The sequence below is a fragment of the Pongo abelii genome, chromosome 14 (genome assembly GCF_028885655.2).
Source record: "Pongo abelii isolate AG06213 chromosome 14, NHGRI_mPonAbe1-v2.0_pri, whole genome shotgun sequence".
NCBI lineage: Eukaryota > Metazoa > Chordata > Mammalia > Primates > Hominidae > Pongo > Pongo abelii.
The window spans coordinates 105,066,779-105,091,016 of NC_071999.2; the positions used below are offsets into that span (position 1 = coordinate 105,066,779).

The 24,238-nt window shown below is 41.2% G+C and overlaps 1 protein-coding gene across 33 annotated transcripts in view; it reads right to left on the minus strand.

The window, feature by feature from the left end:
* DOCK9 (dedicator of cytokinesis 9) overlaps window positions 1-24,238 on the minus strand; it is a 298,314-nt gene that overhangs the window by 88,198 nt on the left and 185,878 nt on the right. For 19 of the 33 annotated variants that reach the window (XM_054528568.2, XM_009248745.4, XM_054528579.2 and 16 more), the window contains 14 exon segments: window positions 21,024-21,106; window positions 20,335-20,457; window positions 11,475-11,554; window positions 11,203-11,390; window positions 11,001-11,066; window positions 9,398-9,490; window positions 8,569-8,692; window positions 7,835-7,956; window positions 6,677-6,763; window positions 5,910-5,999; window positions 4,758-4,873; window positions 4,424-4,493; window positions 3,416-3,541; window positions 2,766-2,837 (listed from right to left, as the gene is read on the minus strand). In XM_054528568.2, coding sequence (XP_054384543.1) covers window positions 2,766-2,837; window positions 3,416-3,541; window positions 4,424-4,493; window positions 4,758-4,873; window positions 5,910-5,999; window positions 6,677-6,763; window positions 7,835-7,956; window positions 8,569-8,692; window positions 9,398-9,490; window positions 11,001-11,066; window positions 11,203-11,390; window positions 11,475-11,554; window positions 20,335-20,457; window positions 21,024-21,106 — 1,440 coding nt within the window. 33 annotated transcript variants of the gene reach the window in all.

Here is a 24,238-nt window from a genome sequence, read left to right on the forward strand (position 1 = left end):
TGGAAATGGCAGCACCTCTAGGAGAGGCCCCCTGGGACTCTGCCACAAGTTCTTGGCTCTGCTCAGTTGTGTGACCCTGGGCAGGTCACTTCACAGTCTATGCTTCTGTCTCTACCTCTGTGAGGTAGGGGAGGAGCTGGAACAGAAGATACCTTTCAGGTCATTACCACCCTTAAAGTGCTATGGTTTAATTTGGCATCTTGAGAACAAACACATGCAAGTAAATTCCTTTACTTATTTTCTGATGCAATTCTCAGAAAGGTGTCACTGGTGCTTGATTTTGAATATCCTTCTTGTGTGTATTCCTGGAAGTGTTCGTTACCTCCTTGACGATCTCTCGCGTGGTCTTCCTGGCAGTCATAAGGCAGAAAAGCCTTATGTTCATGTAGTTCCCTGAACTGTGGTGCTGGGTCCTAAGCTTTCGCCAGCACAACTCTCTCTCCACCTGGTCCTCATTCTCCTTCTTCACCTAGCCATCTCCTGTTTACGCATCAGAATCCACTGCAACTGACGCCTCTTCCAGGTGGTCTTCCCAGATTCCCCACACTACTGAGCACTTTGTACCTACCTCTTCAGATCACTCGTCATGAGGTAGGGCAGCCGCTGAATGAAATGTACACCTTCCCACCTGAACTCTTTGAGAGCACAAACTATGATGCATTGAACTTTGTAATCCTTGGCGCCTCAAACATAGTAGGGGCTCAATGAATAGATGCAGAATGAATTGGTTATATTTTGTTACCATTGCTTTTAAGGGATGACATTTATTTAGAGCCAAAAATAATAAAAAATCCACTGGCGCCTCGTCATGGGCTGACCTGTGCCCCCCTCAAATTCATATGTTGAAGTCCTAACCCCTAACACTTCTGAATATGGCTGCACTTTGGGCCAAGGTTTTAAAAGAGGTGATGAAGGTAATGTGAGGTCATTAAGGTGGTTCTTAATCCAGTATGACTGGTGTCCTCATAAGAAGAGGTTAGGACACAGACACGCACAGAAGGCGGCATCTACAAGCCAAGGAGAGAGGCCTCAGAAGAAACCAGCCATGTGCACAGCTTGACCCAGGATTTTCAGCATCTCAATTGTTATAAAATAAATTCCTATTGTTTAAGCCACCCAGTCTGTGGTACTTTATTATGGCAACCCTAGCAAATGAACACAGGCTATAATCCTATTTGGTATATAACATGAAAAAATGTATAATTTACCATCTTTACCAGTTTTAAGTGTACAGTTCAGTGGTAATAAACACATTCATATTCTTTTTCTCCCCCATCACCTCCTCCCCTTCTTTCCCAGTCTCTGGTAACCACCAATCTATCCTCATCCAATCCACTTTTTTAGCTCCCACATATCAGTGAGACAACATTTTTTAACAGAAAAGTAATATATCTACATGACGTGTGTGTCTGTGTGTGCATGTGCACGCACACTTAGCTGCATACTGCCAAGCAGACAATCTGCTAGATTTTTCCTTGGCAGGCTGCTCTGGCATGATTTAGATGGAGCATTTCTCCGTAGAAGGCAGGGCCCACTTCCATCTGGCATCTCCCTATGCACTAAAATCAGAAGCTTTAAACTGGATTCAAAAGAGAGAGAGAAAAAAAAGAAAAGGAGAAACCACCTGGCCAAGCCCAGTGTCTGCTTTACGGGAGGAAAAGGAGGGCTTTAGGTCTGAACCATCAACATTCTGCCAGCAAAATCTAGCAGGCTTTCCAAGGCTTCCTTGGAGAGCCCAGATCCCTTGTGCAGGAGGCCTAGATTCTGCCCCTGCCTCCCTATCCCCTCTCCTGTCTACGAGGATTGCAGCACAAGTGTTCATTGTGAGACAGTGCCCAGCACCACCCGCTCCCTGCACAAGCTCCTTCTATAATACTTCAACCAGACCCTGCCTCCAAACAACTACACTACTTCACTGTCACAAGGACAACTCCAGGACTCTGCAGGTCTCAGAGGAGCCCTGGAAACTTCAAAATGAGAAAGTGACACTGCCACTTCTGTTTACTACATTGGAACTTTATAGAAACTTATCTACCTTGAGCCTCAGAGAGCCTGAGGTGGCCAAACACACCTCAGTGGGCACCAGTCCAGAGACAAGACCAATCATCTCAGGGCTGAGCCCAGTTGGAACCAGGGGAAGCAGGGGGGACCCACAGTCAGAAAGGAACACACATCCAGGCTTCACCACAAGGGGACGCTGGGGCAGAGAAGAAATTTGAGACTGCGCATCTGTCCCAACGAGATGGATAATCTCAGAGTCTGTTGATCGGTTTTGGAGAACATGAGATTGGTGAGATACTCCCATCTAAGAATAAATGTCTATGATGGTCAAGACACTTAATAAATGATGGGTAATGACACTTAAAATTTATGCTGAAACCACAATTTCCATTTAAACAAACGTGAAGATTTCTAAGCTAGTCAAAGGAAAAGACATATTTTTCTTTGGGTTAATAACCAAGTGATTCAGGAATACAGCCCTTGGGGCGAGACTGGACTCAAAACTTGGCTGCTTCACTCACTGGTAGCATGACCTTGAGCAAATAACTCAAGCATGCTGGCCTCAGTTTCCCCATCTATAAAATAGGTAAGAACATTACTTCCCTCAAAGCATTGTTATGAAGCTAAAGTGATTTATTACTTGTAAAGCACTTAGAACAGTCCTGTAACTGGCACAGAGAAAGCATGAAGAAACATTCGCTACAAAGCAATGAAAGAGATTTCTTTTCCCCTAAGAACACAAGCTTCCACTTGAAGTAACATACCTTAACTTTGGAGTTCTCTATCAAATGCTGAGCCATGGATTTGATCAGTACATCAAAGAAAAACCATGAGTACTAAAAGAAAAAAGAACAGGACCCAGTAAGAACACAACAAACTGGTAGGTAAGACATGAACTCTCTCAGGCTGACAATATTATTGACATAAAGCAGGCGTGACCCTAAAACATGGCTGCACCTCTTGATACATTATGATCAGAGCCAACAGGTGAACGGCAGATGTCTTCTGCTTGCACAAGTTCAGCAACAAAGAGCTGCATCTTGCCAGGAAACTGGACACCTCTGCTCAGCGTGGTACAACCAGCACAAGGCTCTGCGGGGTTACGGGTGTAGTCTTTCCCCTTCACTGACCTCTGCTTGGTGACACTTGTCTTTAGAATCTCTAAGTCATTGACCTTCATCACTGATTTGAACATAATGACTGTTAATCCTCAAGAGCCAACACTGAACACAGTGATGCTTTGCAGCTCTTCTCTCAAGACACAATTAGAAAAGTTGGTATCAGAGAACACTACCCCTTTTTAGGGGGTGGTGATTGTCTCTAAGAGCACTCAGAAAGGCTGTATTGCTCAGGCTGTGGAGTGAATTCCTGTTAATCAGTTTCAATCAGAGCCACACTGACTCTCCTGACATACCTTCAGTAGTTTGTTGCTGGTGAGGAAATCGGCGGAAGGCTTGAGAATCGTGGTCATGGATTTGGTCAGTTCTTCATGCACTGTCTTGTATTCAGAGGCAACATACGGCTCAGCCTTATACGCGTACTTTGAAGAAAAGGGAAAGAGACTTTAATGCACTGGCTCTCCAAAGTGGGCTGAAAGCTTGAGAGACTCCCAAGAATGGAGATCAAGGACTGAGCTACAATCTCATTTGTGGGAGAGGAAGATGTGGATACAAAGATGGGAAGGATGAGTGTCATGTGATAAAAAGGAGTCCAGGATGTCTTCAAGAAAATATGTGAGTCATCCGACCCGGTCAAATCAGTGACCAGCCAGCCTGTAACTCCACCTGTGCCAGGGGCTTTAAGGAATGTGTGGCACAACAATGTATGACTGATACCCTAAAGGACGAGAACTTTACTTTTTAAATTATCACATAGTTGTAATTTACAAAGGTATTTAATACTAAACAGAATATGTGCATCTGTTTAGAATAGTAACTGTCACTCTACTTACTGGATGTTGTATATAAATAAATAACTTGTTGATGTTTATCCTAACAACATCTCTTGCTGTCCCACAGAGTCATCTAATTTGACTGTAGCCAGAGCTAACCTTCCTAACTGCGAGAAGCAGTTTTGCTGGAAATTTTAGATGGAAAGAAAAAAAAAGAAGACAACTAACGTTAGCAGAGTCCTAGCCAAGAACAACTTAAAATTCTTCTTTAAACTTTCACATTGAGTCATATTATTTGGAAAACCCATTTAAAAAAATGTAATTGAAGGAATGGAATTAAGTAAATTAGTGAATGGCTGCCCCTCTTCGTACTTCCCCTATTCAGGTACAAGCATTGGCTATGAGGAATAGAAGAGAAAGCATACGTTACAAGCACATCCCCAAATAACCAGGCTTGTGAAAAAAGAAGTCCTTAGAAGGAAAATTGGAGAGCCACAGATGTAAGTGACCAGAACAGTGTGTTTTACATACCTTAACATATGACCTCAAGTGGCTCTCCAATCCTTCCTCATGGCACTGGGCAACCACATGAATAATGACCCTACACACCACAGGAGTGAATAAAGTAATGAATATGTAAAAATGGAAACATTTCATTATTATCACAGCAGTAGTAGAACAACGATGATGCTATCAGCACTTAGGAAACAAGGAGACAAGGAATTAGATGGGGTCCTTACATATGGGATCAAAGACATTTCTTAAATATAATGTTCAGCACACAGTAGCATCCCAGCTATGCATGACTGTGCTCCAGATGTGGACAGACTAGAAGTGAGGAAGAGCATCCATCCACCTCCCTTACCGAGTCACGTTAACCGCGACTTCTTCCTGTGTGGCTCTGGTGAGGACTCGGAACAGCTGGTTTAGGATAGTGGGCAAGAAGGCGATCATCACGTGGCCTTCCATCGCATGCAGACTCTACGGACACAGAATGGCACAGTTCATGTTATCCTTCTAAAAGGAAACCAGCCTAAAGTAATTTCCACTCTGTTCCAAATAAGGATGGAAGAACTCCCTCTAAAACAAAGGGAAGGCTGTGGTGAGCAGAATGTCCCCAGAGGCGTCTGTGTCTTAGTCCTCAGCACCTGTGAATACATCACATGGCCCAGGGGAGGTAAGGATGCTAGTCAGGCCTTATGATAGGGATTATCCAGGTGTGCCCATGGAATCACAAAGGGCCATAAACCAGAAGAGGGAGACAGAAGGGAAGAGGAGTCAGAGAGAGCTGGGACAGAGGAAGCAGGGTCAGAGAGATGCTGTGCGGCTGTCTTTGAGATGGAGGGAGGGGCCACAAGCAATCACATATAAAAACTTCATTGTTTATGTGAATATGTATTCTGTTTTCCTTGTTAAACCAAACAAATTTCTATCCCATTTCTCACATTTCTTGTTTTGTCCCCATGCCCTTTTAGCTATTTCCCCTTTCCAAAATGCTCCCCACAGCCACATTCTGGATGAAGCTCTCCTAGACAAACCCTGCCTGGCTCTTGCTGCTTAGACACGCCAGGAACCCCTTGCACAAAGCTGGGACTGGTTCTGTGCATTATTTCTTTATTTGATTTGTCTGCCTAGCATGCAGTCACCAAGTTTATAGTATCTCCTACAATGAACTAGAAGTTCCCTAAGAGTGAGGACTGAAGTTGCTGCTTCTGTGCCCATCAATGTGCTCAGTACCCAGGGAGGTCCGTCTCAAGTGAGGGGTTTTCCATGCGTGAGAAAAAGTATGTTTTAGAGATCCTGCCTTGAGCAAAGGATACATGGGACTAGGACACAGGCAGGAGTAGTGCCGTTCCTAGGTCCACTTCTTACCACTATCTAAACCTCATAGAAGCTACTGATGTGAGACATCCAGGTAAGAGCTTCCAAGGGGTGAGAACAACACTCACCATCAAAGAGAAAACCCAACCTACTCCAAACTCATTTAAAAGGGGATACTAAGAAAGCCATGTGATACCTTAAGGTACTTTACAAGTTCGTTTCCTAAGGCTTGGGCTCCAGATTCGGTTTTCTGACAGTACTGGAAAAAATTATGTAAATGCTGATCCTGCGGTAGGGAAAAAGGAAAAGAAGAAGAAAGTCTATTAGAATACACGCTGTGGAAATAGAAGCATTTGTTTCTTGCAGCATGCTTTTTTGCTGTTTGTTGTTGTTGTTTTTGTTTTTGTTTTTTGAGACAGAGTCTTGCTCTGTCGCCCTGGCTGGGGTGCAGTGACATGACCATGGCTCACTGCAGCCTTGACCTCCCAGTCTCTTGCAATCCCCCCACCCCAGCCTCCTAGGTAGCTGGGACTACAGGCACACATCACCATGCCTGGCTAATTTTTGTATTTTTGTAGAGACAAGGTTTTGCCATGTTGGCCAGGCTGGTCTCAAACCCCTGGGCTCAAGTGATCTGCCCACCTTGGCCTCCCAAAATGCTAGGATTACAGGTGTGAGCCACCGTGCCCAGCCTCATCTTATTAAGACTAAAAATTGATCATGTACAAATAATAACATCAAGAAGATCCTCTAACGAAAGAGGAAATCTGTTGCAAAATGATGCTTGTACTAGTCATTTATATGAATACATATGAGCACTTCAGTTGTACTTTCTTTCTTTAGAAAAAGATCTATAGAGTAAAAATACAGTAATATAACACATTAGGATTTTTTTCTTCTTGCAAAATGGTGCAAACTTAGTCACACAGCAGCTACTGCTAATTTTGTTGAAGGAGCACGTACCTGAGTATACACTGTAGAAACCAGATGAGTGGAAATTTTCAGCAGTGGCTTGCCTCCATCTACCCATTTAATTTCCGGACCATAATGCTAAAAAAAATATGGAAGAAACAATATCCCTACAGATTAGTTATTTTGGCTCTAACATGATTATCAACGAGGGTAATGATGAGGGACTGAAAGAGAGCCCAGAGAACTTTAGTGACTTGGCAACTGTGCCGGGCCCACAGCAGGAATGCAGCTGATACACATTTCTGCCCCCTTTCTTCCCCCAAAGTACAAATCTTTTATTACTGGATTTTCTAAGTTATCTTTTCTGTTTCTTTGCAGCTGTGTGAGTTATTGTTCATTTGAGAGGGAAAGAATCCTGTTACACCAGCATCTGAACCCAACTTGAGCTCAGGATTCTGAAGAAGACAGTACAAGGTGCCAGATAAAGCAAACAGCATAATATGCAGGCCTGGCACAGGCAAAGGGTCAATCGTCTGCTCACACTAATTTCAACTTCTGAAACCTCCATTTTTCTGTCATGCTCAATTATACAATTTATTCTTCTTTGGGAAAATTTAACTATTTGTCTATAATATGAACTTAAATTTGGCATCATTCAAATGCAGACAAACATAAAAAGAACAGGCTTTATTTAAGCATGTTATAAAGCCGCAGTCTATAAAATTTAAGATGGCTAAAAAGAATGCAAAACCAACAAAGCAACTGAAGAAATCTGGGGAAAATTAGGCTTTCAAGAATCAGAAAGGTTTCAGAATGTGCAACCATGTGGGTGAGAGATTGGGCGTACTTGACTTACTTTAAGCTGGAGGAAAATTCCTAATAGTTTGCATGACCCTAAGAACTCATCTTTATTTGAGCATGGCCAGTCGGCAGAGACAGACCTTATCCCAAATTTCCAAGTCTCTATTTTTCCGCTGAGACACCACTAGTTCAGGGCTTACAAAATGCCCAAACTGTAATTCTGACATTGAGGTAACTGCTAACAGCATTGTCTTCAATTGGCCAAAGTTTACTTGAAAATGAATAACTAACATCAAAACAGTGGAAGAGCAAAAATACTGTTTGCTTTCTGTGTATTATTGTTGGTTTAGTTGTTCTTTAATGTTTTCTGAAGAAATCTGGATGAACCAATCTTAAAATGTGACATACCCTGCCCATCCCAAGCTCCTGGTAGCCAAGGTAGCCTGAAGGAAGGTTCACCGAGACCGGGATGTGCTGCTCGCTCGTCACCACCCTTCCGTCTTTCAGGAGGGGAAGCCAGGAGTAGCCAACTGTTGAAAACAAAGAACAACGACAACAACAGAACACTGTGAGTGTATGAAAACTTATGAAAGCAAGCCAATGTCTGATTTTTAAGAGCTTTTCCTATCAATTAGAGTAAGAAATTTAAAATGCCCTAAATGTAATCTCTGCAGAACATTGTCTACAATGTACTTAGGCCTCTTTGGGGTTAGAGTTCTACAATATTCTTTTATAAAAATTTACATATGCAGGCTGGGCATGGTGGCTCACACCTGTAATCCCAGCATTTTGGGAGGCAGAGGTGGGCAGATTGCTTGAGCTCACGAGTTCAAGACCAGCCTGGGCAACATGGCGAAATCCCGTCTCTACAAAAAAATACAAAAATTAGCCAGGGGGTGTGGTGCGTGCCTGTAGTCCCAGCTATTCAGGAGGTTGAGGTGGGAGGACAGCTCGAGCTCAAAAACTAAAAAAAAAAAAAAAAAAAAAATTATATATGCAACCCAGACATGCTACATATCTGTTACCTATAAAATTCATCTAAAGATCCCTTCGCAAAAAAATGGAAATTCAGAATCTTAATACAATTTAAGAACCTAATGTTTCAATTATTTAGAATCAAAGGAATGGTGAGCCCCCCCAACCTTGGGTTTCAACGACATCCCTCTTCTTCGTGCTTCCTTTACTTGAGTTGTCACAGCTGACATGGAAGAATGTGAGCAACAGGTGGTGCTTTTCATGCAGCTGAGTGGGCAACTCTATTTTAATCTGCAAGGAAGACAAAATAACAACCGAATATTCTAAAAACACAGAAATTCTCAGTGGAAGCAGAGACACTATGTGTTACCCAACGCATAAACGTGCACTTGTTCTCCCAGCGGATATTAACATTTGCACTCAAAGATACTGAGACTATAAACTGTGCCAAGCAAGAAATGAATCCTGAATTCACCACTCAGAAACAGGAAGAGAGTTGATGGTATTTCTAGGAAGAATTGGAAAACACATGACAGTAACTACTACGCTAAGTTACCACAGCCAAGGCATTATGAGAAACCAGGATAGAACATTCTCAAGTAGCATGCATACAGCGGTTTCAATGAATAACATTATAATTTTATGTAAGCAAACCCAATGATAAGAAAGAAAGATTCTCAGGTCCAACAAATATAACTAAAGTATGAATTTGATAGGAAATATACCAGAATATTAATTGTGGTAGTGATAGTGGGATTATGACTTTTTCTTTTCTGTATTATCTGCATTATCCAAGTTTCTACTTCTTTTAAAAATGAAAATGTTACATTTACAATCAGAAGAAAATATATAAAAGAAATACTTCAACATGCAGTTCTAGCTCTGTAATTTCAGTGTAATATGCGGCTTTTCTTGAATTTTGCTTTACCAGGCAAATACATTAAAGTTTCCCTTAAAACTGGTCAAACTGGGTTTTCCCTTGAAAACATCACTTACCTCATCATAAAATTCTGGGTTTTGGTGATGGTGTAAAACTGCAGCAAAGGCGCTTCTTGTGAACACTGGCCCACCAGGTCTGCCATAAATGCACTAAAATAAGAGTTACCAAAGGGAAACATCGGGGTTCGATTAAGCAAGAAATTAAACTTGGATATATCGTAAAGGAGGAGGCATTCCTACGGCATAGACTTAGCATCGCCACCTCTGATGGACCGCAGGCCTGTGAGCCCCGGACTGCTGGGTCCTGCCCACCTTCCAGCTTGCCTCGAAGCCCATCTGCCTGCTCCCCTTCCTGCCCTTCCAGTTCACAGCCCTGGATGATGCCTTGCTCACTATTCCCTTTCACATTTCCATGCCTTTTCTTATGCAGTTCTTCTGTCCAAATAACCTTCACTTCTGCATGCATCAAGAAAACGCTCAAGCATTCTTCAAGAAATTGTCAACTCCTTCCATGTGTCCCCTCAGCATTTTTCTGTATTAATTTTCAGTTTTGTCCAAAACTCCATTTTGTACCATCTGTCCACCAAGATCTTTTTCTCCACGACTGTTTTTCCCACTTGACTGAATTTCTTGAGGACAGATACTGTATTTTATATATATATATATTTTTTGCATCTTTGTCTCCTTCTCCTCTTAGGAATTCACTTTAACGCAGTCACAGTAAAACAATTTGGGTTATGGAGGCAGCCAGACTGCCTGGGTTTGAATCTTGGTTCCACTAATGTTTTACCTTAGGCAATAAATTCTGCACTACTCCCCTCACCTAAAAAATATGGATAATAGGCCGGGCATGGTGGCTCACGCCTGTAATCCCAGCACTTTGGGAGGCCAAGGCAGGCGGATCACAAGGTCAGGAGATTGAGACCATCCTGGCTAACACGGTGAAACCCCGTCTCTACTAAAAATACAAAAAATTAGCCAGGTGTGGTGGCGGGCGCCTGCAGTCCCAGCTACTCGGGAGGCTGAGACAGGAGAATGGCATGAACCCGGAAGGCAGAGCTTGCAGTGAGCCGAGATCGTGCCACTGCACTCCAGCCTGGGCGACAGAGCGAGACTCCATCTCAAAAAAAAAAATATATGGATAATAATAATACTTAACTCAAAAGACTGTTATGAGAACCAAAAGAGTTAAACACACACTAGAGCAGTGCCTGCAGTACAAACAGCTTTCAATAAAAGTTACCTATAATCTACTGCTATTATTATTACTATACTGTAGTAAACATTTAATAAAGATTATCAATTGTTGATCAGTTATTATTATTTCTATTATCAACATTATTCATATCATAATTCTTAGCACCCACAGTATGAGCACTTGGCTCATAGTAGGTGGACAGTAAGTGTTTGCTGAATTGAGTGTGTATAAGAAACTTTCATCCTTAAAGAGAATAAAAAACAGTCAATTAGGAGCAAGAACCTAAATATTCCATATTCGATAAGATTCAGCATATGTTTATACATTGTAACGTTATATATTTTTGATTTGTGTCAATTAAAATGTGCTAAATTGTTTTAGGTGTATGGTATCATGAAAGTACATTTTGAAAATGGAAAAAATCAGAATATGTAAGTGAACATACATTAAAAAAAAACAAACCTTAAGGGGCTGAGAGTCTTCCTCATCTGAATCTTTGAATTCAATGCAAATCGCAATATTTCTAGCCTGCAGCAATAAACAAAACAGAATAAGAAAAAACAACAGAAAGTCAGACTATGTAAATATTTATAAAAGAACATGGGAAGCTGAATCTAAAGGGAGGGTTTGACATCAAGAATGAAACCTCCACCTTCACACTCACCTTGGCAAAAGACTTCTGACTGTCGTATTTCAAGTACTTAGGATAAACGTAAAGGTGATTGGTGTAGATGGTGTAAGGCTGAGTGTGTTTTGGTATGCAGGGCACAAATTCCTCCACTTCAAACGTGATGGGAGTTTTACTGCAGGTTTCAAATTGTTTTGTGGGAATGTATGATGAATTAACATAATCTGCAAAGATATTCAAAATAACTCAAACTGAAGTAAAACCCAAACTAACAAAAATTCTGTCTATTATGTAGAACTGACACTTACTAGGGAAGTCTGAGGAAACATTATCAATTGTAATGTCTAGATTGCCTAAAATCACTGGGAGCTTAGCCATCTTCTCAGGTCTGCAAACAAAAGAAGAGAAAAACTAAACATTTATAAGTTAACTCTAAAACTGACACTCTAGAGCAGCACTTCCAAGAGAAATATAAAGCAAGCCATAAAGACAATTTTAAACATTTTAGTAGCCTCATGAAAAACAGCAAACAGGAACTGGTAACATTAATTGTAATAATATACTTCACTCAACCCAACAGGTCCAAAATATTACCATGTCAGTATTTAATCAGTATAAAAAATGTGTACTCTAAGTCTTTAAAACCAGATATGTATTACTGGTTTTATACTTAAAGCACATCTCAATTCAGACGTCCTGTATTTCACAGGACAGCCACACATGGCTAGTGGCTGCGCACTGCACAGTACAGGTCTAGATAAAGAATATCAGCAAAACAGTTACAGCTCAAGTGTTCCTGAACCACTCCAGCCTCACCATAAATATTTGGCTCATTTAGAATCATCACCATTTGGGGGAGCTAAGCTATAAGGATGCAAAGGCAGCAGAATGATACAATGAACTTTGGCGACTTGGGGGAAAGGGTGGGAGTGGGGTGAGGGAAAAAAGACTACACATTGGGTACAGTGTACACTGCTCGGGTGATGGATGCACCAAAATCACAGAAATCACCACTGAAGAACTTATTCATGTAAGCAAACACCACCTGTTCTCCAAAAACCTATTGAAATAAAAAAATAAAATAAAACATACAATCATCACCATTAGGAACTAGAAATCATCTTAGGCTCCAGTGCCCAGCACAATGCTGGGTACAGAGTCGAAGCTCACTGAAATTGTTGTATTAATATTTGTTCTGACTCAATCCAATATAGGAATCCCCTGTGACACTCCTGACAAGTGCTGCTACTGCCTCACCCTTCCTAATGACAATGAGACTTCTGACTCAGTGGTTTTGACACTAGTCTGCTCTTGCTCATAGCGTGGTGAAATTCACCTCCCTGAAACTTCTACTCATCAAGGGGTCTAGCGATGTTCCTCTATCTTTCAACCACCTATACTACACATTCTGAAGCCCTCTATTCTCAGCACTTTTGCACCTGCCCCAATGTCATTCTCTCCCAGAAGAACCTGCCATTTATATTACAGAGCCTGGAACTGCATAAATCTGGCCAGTGTGGGTGCACAGCTGGGTGCATAGCCTCTGTCTGGTTTTCAACAATATACCTGTCTACTAACACAGCCCCAAAGCTATTACTTTTAGGTAGCCATACCATCCTAGTGACTCACAGGAAATTTACAGTCACCTAAAATTCCTACATCTTTTTTCACATGCTTATTTCTTTGTCCTTTATTTATATAATTATATCTTTGGACCTCAGAAGAGAATTTGTCTTGCTGAAATTTCATCGTATTGTGTTTGAGCTATTTCTAGTTTATCAAAGTCCTCCTAGATCCAGATTCTAACATCTACTGCATTAGATATTCCTAATAGCTTTATGTCATAAAAATATTTAATCAGCAGGTTATAGTCTCATAAAAGTCATTGATAAAGATACTGCACAGAATATTGCCAAGAACAGGCTCCTTCCCAAGTCTCTGGAGGCCCATTTCCAGACTGACACTAGCTCACTAATCACCCTCCCTAGCATCTGGTTTTTCCAGCAGTTGAACAACTGCCCGCTCACGTGTGCAGCGCTTCTCTGACGCGTTCACAGGCTACCACGGCACCCACATGTGGTAAATACATTCTGTTGAAGCCTTTGCGCTCCTCTACTACACCAGCTTAGCGGCGCAGTTACAAAGAGAGAAGAAATGCGGTTAGGATGACTAGTTCAACACGATATGACTTAGTCTTAGGAAACAGAATGCCGCCTCACGGTCCTTCCTAAGCCACCTGTTTCAGATTTCCTTTAGAACATTGCCAAAGATCACTAAAGCACAGGGACTGGCAGATTCAGCATTTGGTTTTGTTCCCATTTTTGAGAAGTTCCTACCTACAATTTTGCAGATTCTTTGGATATGACTGCTGACTATTAAGCAGCCTCACGTGTCACTCCTCAGTACATCTTGGAATATTTTTCACCTGAATTAGGACTTCCCTAAAATTTCTAAATTCCTACATCCTTAAGACTAGAGACGATGTTGAGAAGATCCATCATGGCTCATCACCAGCTCTAAGCTGCTAAATCTTTCTCCCAGGGTCCCTCCCTCTCATTTCCACTTGTCTTCTGTTTATGCCTGAGTTTAAATGAACAGTTCCTGAAAGAGGTAATGGTCAGGAAGGCAAGTCAATGATTTTTCACATGTTCTGCCTTCTGTTGAAAAGATTTCTGGCCAAGAGCTCTCCGGGTACAGCCAAGCACTCCCCTGCAGTTTGCCCCTATGCCTGCGGTGTGAGCTGCTTCACACACACAAGATTTCTTTTGGTGGGAGAAGGGGCAGCAGCCTTCCCTCAAGGGTCAGTCATTTTCTGAGAGCTTTTGACCGAGCATCTCCCAAGCTCTGGGCACTCCTATGATGATATCTTGTGGAGCCTCTCTCAGCTTCACATAGAACTCTTCAGGGGCATCAACCTTCAGATAGGGGGTTTTATGAAGGTATCAATTTTCATGACATACAGTGCCTTGCTCACCTCTTCAGTGGAGGAATTCAACACCACAACACATTACAAGACACTGCACTCCACAAAATTGTAGAGACACCTATGAAGTTGTATCTGCTTTCAGTTAGAAATATTCTGTTTATTACAAATTATACTTTTAAATGTAAGTATGCAAGGGTAACGGATTTCACCCCCTCCTAATTATTTCCACCTATGAATGAACAGGCATCTTCGTCACCATTTTTAAGATCACTCCAACATCCTGCACGTATAAATTTTTGAGAGAGGTGGAACACAATTAAAACACGTTTCTAAGCAACATATTTTAATTAAACGATCTTCCCTGGAAATCTTCCTATAGTGTATTGTGTCCTTCTGTGCCTAACTATAGTTATTTCTTATTCTATTTCCTCCCTCTGCTGAGAGATTTTACTTCTAGTTGCTGCTTCTGTAAAGGCAGTCTTTCCATGTGTTTCCAAGCACATTTCTGAGTTTAGTTCCATATTATATAGCACATGGGCTTTTAAAAGTTTTTTTTTTTTTTTTTTTTTTTTGCCAGCTTTAAGTTTTTAAAAACCCAATCTCAAACCCATTTCAAAAGTTTACGGTTTATGTTGAATCTGGTTTATTAGACATCAAACACTCACAGGCAATAAAGATTTTACTGCCTTTTTATGCATTTCCAAAGTGGTGGTTGTGTGTGTGTTACACAAAGTGAATTCTTTCATGACTGAGAATAGTTTTGGTTTTTTTGCTTTGTTTTGCTAAAGAGTACCTATATTCTATGCAAAATTTATAAAATAATCCTTGAACATGAAAACTCATCTTAAAATTACACGAATTAAGTAAGCATGCAATACAGACACTTGGAGGATGCCTGGCCTCTGGGAACTGCTCCTGTCTGTGTGTGAATGCAGAAGTGAGGCTCAAACTCTCTCTTAGGAAAATTTTCCCTTCCCACTGCCCATCCATTTCTGCTGACTCAACAATTCCCACAGAGGAAACGGGAATGGTATCATCAACTAGCAGTCCTCCCATGCCAGCAGATTTGGGGTCCTTATCTAAGTGTTTCTGCAGCCTGGTCCTCCCTTCCTGACTTCCTGTATTGGCTCGTTAAAATGATTAGCTGGCAATACAGGTATGTTTGGACTGCTATTGGTGGTGAGTTTAATCTTCTAACTGTGTTTTGTGAAAGGAAATATTCCCTAAAAGCTTTGTGTCACTTAAAAAAAAAAAACTATATATGATTGAAAGAAATTTGAGATATTTTTGTTTCAATAAAAACCACTGAGTTTATGTCTAAGAAGAAAATTCAATAAGCATTTATCAAGTGCTTAGGATATGCTGCAATGTATGTACTCAGGACCATGGAGGAATGCAAACAAGACATGATTTCTTTCCTCAAGAAGCCTAAAGTCCAGTAGACACTGTAAGCTACTTACGGCATACGAGGGCAATTACTTTCACAGAGTATGTACAAACCTCTACCAGAAGGCAGAGTATCTAGATCTATCGAGAGGGAACACGGGATGAGATCAGTATTCACGGTGGGAGAAATCACCTTAATGCCTTTTGCATTTATTCCCCACCACGGTTTTAGGGGGCAGGGGCTTTTATTATCCACCCTTAAAAAGAAGAGGCGGCTCAGGCAGAGAAGCCAAGTAACTGCCTCCAGGACTCCAGCACAGAAGTGAGCCACAGATTGGGCTTTGAAAGATGAGTAGAGTTCCCTGAGAGAGACAAAGGAAAAGGAGAAGTGTGTATGCTGTATGTGTTTGTGATTTATGTGCTGCTTGATGAGGCAGGAAGGGGACACAATTTGGGCAGAGAAAAAAGCATGGCAGAGGGAAGTCCACAGTGGGTTTACAGAAAGTCAAGCAGCCCTACTTGGCTTGAGTGCAGTGTAACCAGAGCAAAATAGGGGTAAGACTGTAAAACTTGGATGCAAAGAAAATGAGTGCATAAATAAACAAAGATACATTAAGTTGCATATGCAAAAACCTTAGTAGTATTATTACCTAAACTATCCAACGTAGTAGCATTAAAAAGGTCTACATTTTAAAGAAAACGTTCTATTTTTATATTTTGCCTTCATGCCTTCACATTTCCTGCAGAAGTTAGAAAAGATGAGATACCATCTTATCCATGAGATACCACCATGAACAAATCAAATAGAAAGTACCAAGTCTCTCTTCTTATAAAATGTCAGCAATATCATCTATCTGACAGAATCGCTTTCTTACTAAATCTTGGAACATATCCCTGGGTAATTATTGCAAGGGAAAAAGGAAAGTGGCTTATGAGCTTTGGCAGCTGTTTTGTAAAGACTGAGACAGCGTGAAGAAATTTTTTTCATGCATTATTAAATAACATTTTGAGACAATCATGGGGGTAGAAACAATAGCTTTGGATCCAAGCTGGTGCCCAGGCCACTGACATGAGATTATTTCCTGTAAAATACAAAGAGGAAAGAAAAATAGCAATGCAAAGCTTTTTAGAAAATGAAAAAGGAATCCTCCACATCCCCTAACTCTGTTGTGAAGAATGCGGGGAGTGGGCACCAAAGTTTCTTTGGATACTTATTGAGGAGCGTGGCCTCACTTATCCTGCTGCGTCTTCTATGCTGTCATCATCGGATCCCTGTTTTCAGGTTTCTGGGTCTCTAACTGGCCTCCTGGAGCACACCCTTCACACCAATGCCTTCCTGCTGAGCACACGCATGAAGAAGTGGTGTGCAGAAGAGAACTCGCACTTGGTTTTCCCTGGGCTCTTTGCTGCCTGGCCACAGGCTTTCTGCTCCCATCACTTTCAAATTAGTGACCATGTGAAGCCCCACTCCCCAGCCTCCACTGAAGACAGGACCACGCACTGGGGCTGCCCCTGAGGAGACGCCACTGTGGGGAAGTCTCAAGCTAACCAGCCTAGGAAGTAACTTCCGAGACAGGGCTCCAACCTCCATCACATATAAAAAACTTCATTGTTTGTTTTGTCTGAATATAAAAGTAAGTGTTAGTTTTTTAAAAGTTCATATAAAAATGACAGAATGCTACAAAGTGGAAGGTGAAATATCACCCATCAACCCATCCCTCAGCGATAACCATGATTATTTGGCATATATCCTAAATAGCTATTTTTATGCCTATCTTTCCATCTAGCTACTTGCTTATCCATTTCTTCATTTACATACAAAAGAAATATATGATATTTTCTTTCAAAAAATATAGTAATACAGATATATTTTTTCTTCCTTAATAATATAGTGTATTCACTTTCCTAAGTACACATAGACCTACCTCATGGTTATTAAGAGTTGCATGGTAGTTGAGTGAAGGAAAATACTGAAATCTATCCAACTAAAGGTGACTGGTTTTTGAAAAAATCAGTAAGAATGAAATTTTCTTGAAACTCAAAAAATGGCAATAATTACTATATGATAATATAGTATGTATGATAATATATTACCCACCACCAATAGAGAAGATTTTTTAAAGATTCTAACTGTGGCTTATAGGTATAATTCTGAAAAATCAGAAACACATTAGAAGTCAAAAAATGGCTGGGCGTGGTGGCTTACACCTGTAATCCTAGCACTTTGGGAGGCTGAGGCGGGCAGATTGCCTGAGGTCAGGAGTTCGAGACCAGCCTGGGCAACATAGTGAGATATTTAGTATCTCTACTAAAATACAAAAAAAAAAAAAAAATTAGCAGGGCATGGTGGCATGTGCCTGTAGTCCCAGCTACTCAGGAGGCTGAGGCAGGAGAATTGCTTGAACTCGGGAGGCGGAGGTTGCAGTGAGCTGAGATGGTGCCACAGCACTCCAGCCTGGCGACAGAGCGAGACTCCATCTCGGGAAAAAAAAAAAAAGTCAAAAAATGGGGGAAGAGTTAAATAATCTATGGTCTATCTCAATGGACTATTATTTATGCATTAAAAATGATGTCTATAAAAATGTATATATAACACTTTCAGAAAATACTTAAGTTGTGCAGGGAAATATTACATATTTAGTATGATCATAGCTACATAAGATAAACTAAAATAAAATGTAAAGAAATACAATGTACAAAAAAATGTTCCCCCCTAGGCTGGGCACGGTGGCTCACGCCTGTAATCCCAGGACTTTGGGAGGCCAAGGTGGGCAGATCACAAGGTCAGCAGTTTGAGATCCGCCTGACCAATATGGTGAAACCCCATCTCTACTAAAAATACAAAAATTAGCCAGGCGTGGTGGTGGGCGCCTGTAGTCCCAGCTACTTTGGAGGCTGAGGCAGGAGAATCGCTTGAACTCGGGAGGCGGAGTTTGCAGTGAGCCGAAATTGTGCTACTGTACTCCAGCCTGAGGGACAGAGTGAGACTCCATCTCAAAAAAAAAAAAAAAAAAAAATTTTCCCAAAAGTTCACCACGAAGGTTAAAACTAGTAGTAAACCTTTTTTCATCCTTTTATTCTTCTGTATTTCTCAAAATTTCTAAAATGAACATGTATTATGTTTGTAAACTAAAGAACCTCTATGATTTAAAAGTAAAAATAAGGTAGTATTCTTCCATTTAGTCTTTCATGAATAACAGATTCATAGGGATCCAGGGGCACTCCCTGGCCAAGACCTGTGTCCTTACCAGGTCATAAAACTGTCAGATAGTGACTGGGAATTTGGGGCACCTGTATGGTCCAGGAACCCTGGAAGGCTAACCCAGCAGGCCTCATCCTTCACCAGCATCCTCCTCTCCCCCTTCTCCAATTCCCTACGTGAGCCGTGAAAGGTACATTCCAAATCAGCCCAGCGGGTATGCACTCTGCTTTGCTGAACAGGCTAACCTTATCTGTCCAGGTAAGACTAGCTTCATGTTAGCAAAACTGAGGTTGCACTTCTCATTAAAGCTCCAAACAAGGGAAACATCAAGACAGTCAAAAACTGTATAATCACATAACTGAAAGAGACCTTGAGAATCCTTTCTACCTTTTTAAGCCTCTTGACAAGGGATTTCACGTCGCTGTGAAGGCTGAAGCCACCTGCTGACGCGGACGTGATTTGATTCTGATTAGGAACACATCTCTGTGTTTTCAGAACTTATTGAGCCTGTTTCTATGACTCATATCGTTTCTACTCCTACTACTGAAGACAGATAAGAAAAAGGTAAAATGAGGTTAAAGAAAGCTAAACAACCATTCTTGAGTTCTAGATAAACTGATTGTTATTTTGATATGCACAAAAAAACAAAACAAAACAAGGATACCTTTGGCATAGAATAGTTAGCATTTGGCTCTCAGCTATTCTTTTCACTGCACATCTTCTAGCTCCCTCAGCTCTTTCACATTCCTGGAATTTCCCCAGAAAAATTCTAATACACATCTCCCTAGCAAAGAAAATCAGTTTCAAAGGTTCAGAAGTGAACTCTTTAGGTTGTAGCAGCAAAACAGCATAGAGGTTAAGAGCACAGACCTTTGGATGAGACTGACTTGGGGAAGCTGCCGGCCCTGTGATGTTGCACAACATTCCTTGCTCCCTCTTTGCTTCATTGTTATGGGTTGAATTGTGTCCTCCAAAAGCATGGTGAAGTCCTAACCCTTTGTACCTATAAATGTGACCTATTTGGAAACAGGGTCTCTGCAGATGCAATCAGTTAAGATGAGGTCACTAGGCTCGGCCCTGATCCTTTATCACTAGTGTTCTAAGAAGGGAATTTAGACAGAGACACACAGGAAGAGGACCATGTGAGGCCAGAGGCAGAGTAGAGCAATGCTGCCACAAGCTAAGCAACAACTGGTGCTAGAAACTTCCAAATTGGAAATCTTGCAAGTTATTTATCTTAGACTATTACCAACCCAACACCCAACGAGAAAGCCAAGACCCAGTCATCGTATCTCTTTGACACGACTTGAATTTGTCCGCTTCTTCCTGTTTGCACTTGCAGTGGCTTTGCTGAGTCCCTTCTCACCTCTTGACAAGGTTCCTCAACTGTTTACTCCCCACCATAGGCTCATCCCTACCCAACCCACCCTTCACAGCACCACCCAAAACATCCTCTACAGAATTCAAATTAACCAGTTATTCTTCTGATTTTCACCCCATCTTTCTTCTCAAGGGTTTGAGGAAATGGTCCACGCTCATTTGCCATCCCCTCTGATGTCTAAATCGAGCAACATAAGTGACTGCTCCCCTGTTCCTCCCTCCCCACTACACAGCTTCTATCTTTCAGGTGTGGAAATAAGACCTTGAAACTCACTTCCGAAAGTCTGCAAGTAACTTGAGCATGTCATCATTGGATAGCTTATTGCTGTCTTGCCTGTAGATGGCAGAAAATCTGGCATTTTTGTCAAGATTTCCAGATGCATCCTTAAACAATGTCCTGAAATGGCAAAGCAACATTTCTAAACTGGGTTTCCAAAACACCAAAATCAATTCATTATTTAAATCTAGTTTCTATGAGAAGTCTAATTATTATTCCATTGGCTATAGCCAACAGAAATCTCATTATCTAAAAACATGGAAAACATCTATGTGGATGAGGACAACTAAATCAATTTACATAGAAAACAGTTCCAGCCAATGGCTTGTGCTTAGGAAACAACATACACAAGTCAAATGCTTAACAAGTAGAGTCAAGAGATAAAGATCACCCCAGGCCTCGCTGGATTGCCCCGACTTCCAGCTGAAGGCATGTGGTTGGGTCCTAGAATCCCAGCTCTGCAGCTAACACTCCCGTGCACCCTGCCAGTTCCAGGCAGCACCTCTCCAGAAGTGTCTTTCCTCTCTGTGACTCTACTAAATGATTTTTTCAAAATTTGGGCTTATGTATTTCTCAATTTTACACATTCAAATCCTCTTTGTCTCTCACAACAAACAGAATAGGCCTATTGACCAATCCATGCATCTATCTATATCGATTTAAAAGGTATAAAAGGTGTGCCTTACCTTGCTGCCCAAGCAAATGGCATTCTATACTGTCCTAGTCTCTGGCACGCCTGCTTGGCATTCTTCAGCACCTTCTGGGCCACCTTGAAGACACGAAAATAAAGCTATGAGATACTGTATCTCACTGAAAGAACTGTGACCTCAAGAGCCATCCTTACATGCTCACTAAATAAGCACTTACCATAGCATCAGATGCATAGAAAAGCACATCATACAGTTATGAATATGGCTGGATTCACACTCTGTGCAGAGTACTTTATTTAAGGCATTCTCTAGCAGTGATTCTTAAAGAATACAGAATGAAGACTTTCCAAAATCCATGTCTCTTCTTTGGTCTTTACAGGCAACAAACATGCTGTTTCAGAGGTTTTCATACATCTTTATGACTAAATACTACTTATTATAAGTCTACTGAGTTATTAATCATTACTATTTGGTATCCATACCAAAATACATCACATTATTAGGATTTAAATGAGAACACTAATTAAAATACTAAGCTATCGCAGCTCCTAATGTGCACTAGCTTATGCTGATTCCCACAATATAAGGGATAAGATAATAAGATACTGACTTCAGTTAGGCTGGGGTTCTCAATGCTATATTCTTGCTTTCTAAATATGAATTACTGCTATTTCTACTTCCTAATGATCAATTTTGGTTTGTTGTTGATTGAATGATTAATTCATAGTGTACGATGAAGCTTATTTGCTTTTAGCCTAAGGCAGGCCTATTATTAATCATCTATACCTCTATTGCTAAAAAAGATAATGCTTAATTTTTCCAAATTTGTCTGTACTATGATAGTGCTTTGTCATCAATGCAAAGTTTGATTGTCTCAGAGTTACAGTGAAGGGTCTTTTACATTACTTAATTTTTTTATTTTTTATTTTTACTGAAGGGTCTTTTACATACGTACATCAAAGTCAAACCAATTTTGGGAAATGTACTCCAAAACCAAAGTGTGATATAGCATCAGCATCACTGTAGAAATGCAGAGTCTCAGGCCTTGCCCCAACCTTCCTGGATCAGAACGTGCATTCTGACAAGACCTCCGGTGATCTGTGTGTACCATCAGCCACAGGAAGGATCCAGAAGGATCTAGATGACAGAGCTGTCTGTCTCTAAGTCACACTGAATCCAGCTGTATGACTCTGTAGGCCATCAAACCTCTCTGGGCTCCACTATCCACACCTGAAAATGGGGGCTAGGCTATACTTTTCATGATCCCTTCCAGTTGCGAAACTTTATAATCCTACCATGATCATGCTGTAGGAACTGCTGCCTTCATGAGTAACCCGGAAAATAAATCCTAATTGGAAGAGATGTCAGGGAATCATCTAGGACCTCCCCCCTTCTCCAGTGAGGTATGTTCTTGCCTCCCTGGGTGGGGCAACTTAGCGGGGTCTTAGGTGTATGAGTCATAGGGTACAATGGCCTACCTAGCTGCAGGGTCAATTTACTTAAACATTTTCAGGTTCAAGATTTTTTGGTTCTAACAATGATGAATATGTTGTGGAGTAAAATGCAGTAATTTCATAAAATTTAAAGCAAAAACATAAAACATCAATAAGCCTTTTCTGCAGTGAATGAGGACTTAGCTCTCAGACATATGAAGGGTGCAAATAGAACACAGTATGTGTGAAAGTCAGAGTAAGAAACTTATTTTTTCCCTTTGGGCTTTTTTCCCCTTCTTTTTCTTTTTAAAACATCTATTCACAGGAGATACCTACAGAGACTTTTCATAAAAATTTCCTCCAAAATGAAAATTTACTCTAAATGATGTTCTAGACCATCTTGGAAAACATGAAGAAACAACTCTGACAGACAGAAAAAAATCATCTCACTGTAACATCTCTGCCAAAACTGTGCTAAAGTAAGATGGTTGAGCCTTAATTCCTGCTTTAATTGAATGTTTTGGAGGTGGCAGGAAAGTAAATGCATGAATAATGTACACATGGATGAGCTTTACATTCCATAAATAATTAAGAAAAAGCAGACTTCAGCAGATGCTCAGTGGACACGGAGGAGTGTGCAGAGGTAAGTTTAGCCTACAGTGATATGTGATTTTTACACCAACATGGGCTGCCAAATTTCAAACCATGCATGCGGCAGGCAGAAGTAACAAAGTTGCTGTGGATGGGCCTTGGAAATGTGTAGCATACACGGTCGGGGGAGGAGATCTTATCTTGGGCCTTCATTGATTATTGATCAAAACATAAAAGAGCTAAAAGAGCTTCTCGTCCAAGGTTTTACAGACTTGGTTTAAAAAAATAAAACAGCTTCTCTCCAGAGACCAAACTTTACACAGCTTTCTTCAGCCAAAAAGGCTTACTGTTGGAACCAATGTGCCTGGGTAAATGGGCTTTTACTTGACTGGGGCTGTAATAAATGACGATGTCTTCTGGGCTTTCTGTGATTTATGGTGCCCACAGCACTGACTCGTACATGATCTGTTTGATCCTAACACTGTCCCTATGAGGAAGGCAGAGGCAAGAAGTAACATCGTCCTTCATGCACAGAAGGAACATCTGGAGGCCAGAGAGGTGATGTGATTTGTCCAAAGGACCCAGATGAGTTGGGCATGCAGCACCCAGGTCTTCTGACTCCAAAACCCATTTCTCAATGGCCATCGTGCATCCTGTGGACACAGCTGTGATGCATGGGTGCCCATAGAGGTGAAGATAGGAAGCTCTGAATCCAACTTAGTAAACTTCACTCACAGCCTCTGGGGTATCCACTCCTACTGCTGACCAGTTCTTGTCAGCGAATTCAGGCCTCTCAGATGACCACATAAATTTTTTTTTAAAAAAAAGAACTAAAAATACATAAAACTGGCAAGGATAATAGCACTCAACAGATTACACTAACTAGGTAGCACAAGGTGCTACGAAGTGGCAGTCAGGTGCCCCCTGGCAGCTCCAGCTGTGAGACACTGAGCAGGTCACTAAGCCTTGGTGAGCCTCAGTGTCCTGAAATATGAAAGCACATCTTGGACTAGATGACCTCTAATATTTAATAATTCTATGGTATGTCCATGCCTAGGTACTTTCCAAGTAATGAACACTACTTTGAAAAAAACCAAACATACATCATGTATGTTTTCTTTCCATCTTCCACCTAAAACTCTGCCCCCTCTAGCAAAAACCAAGTGGACCTGAATCACTGACACTACTGGCCAGGTCATCTGAGCCAAGGACATCTCCTGGTCTCCA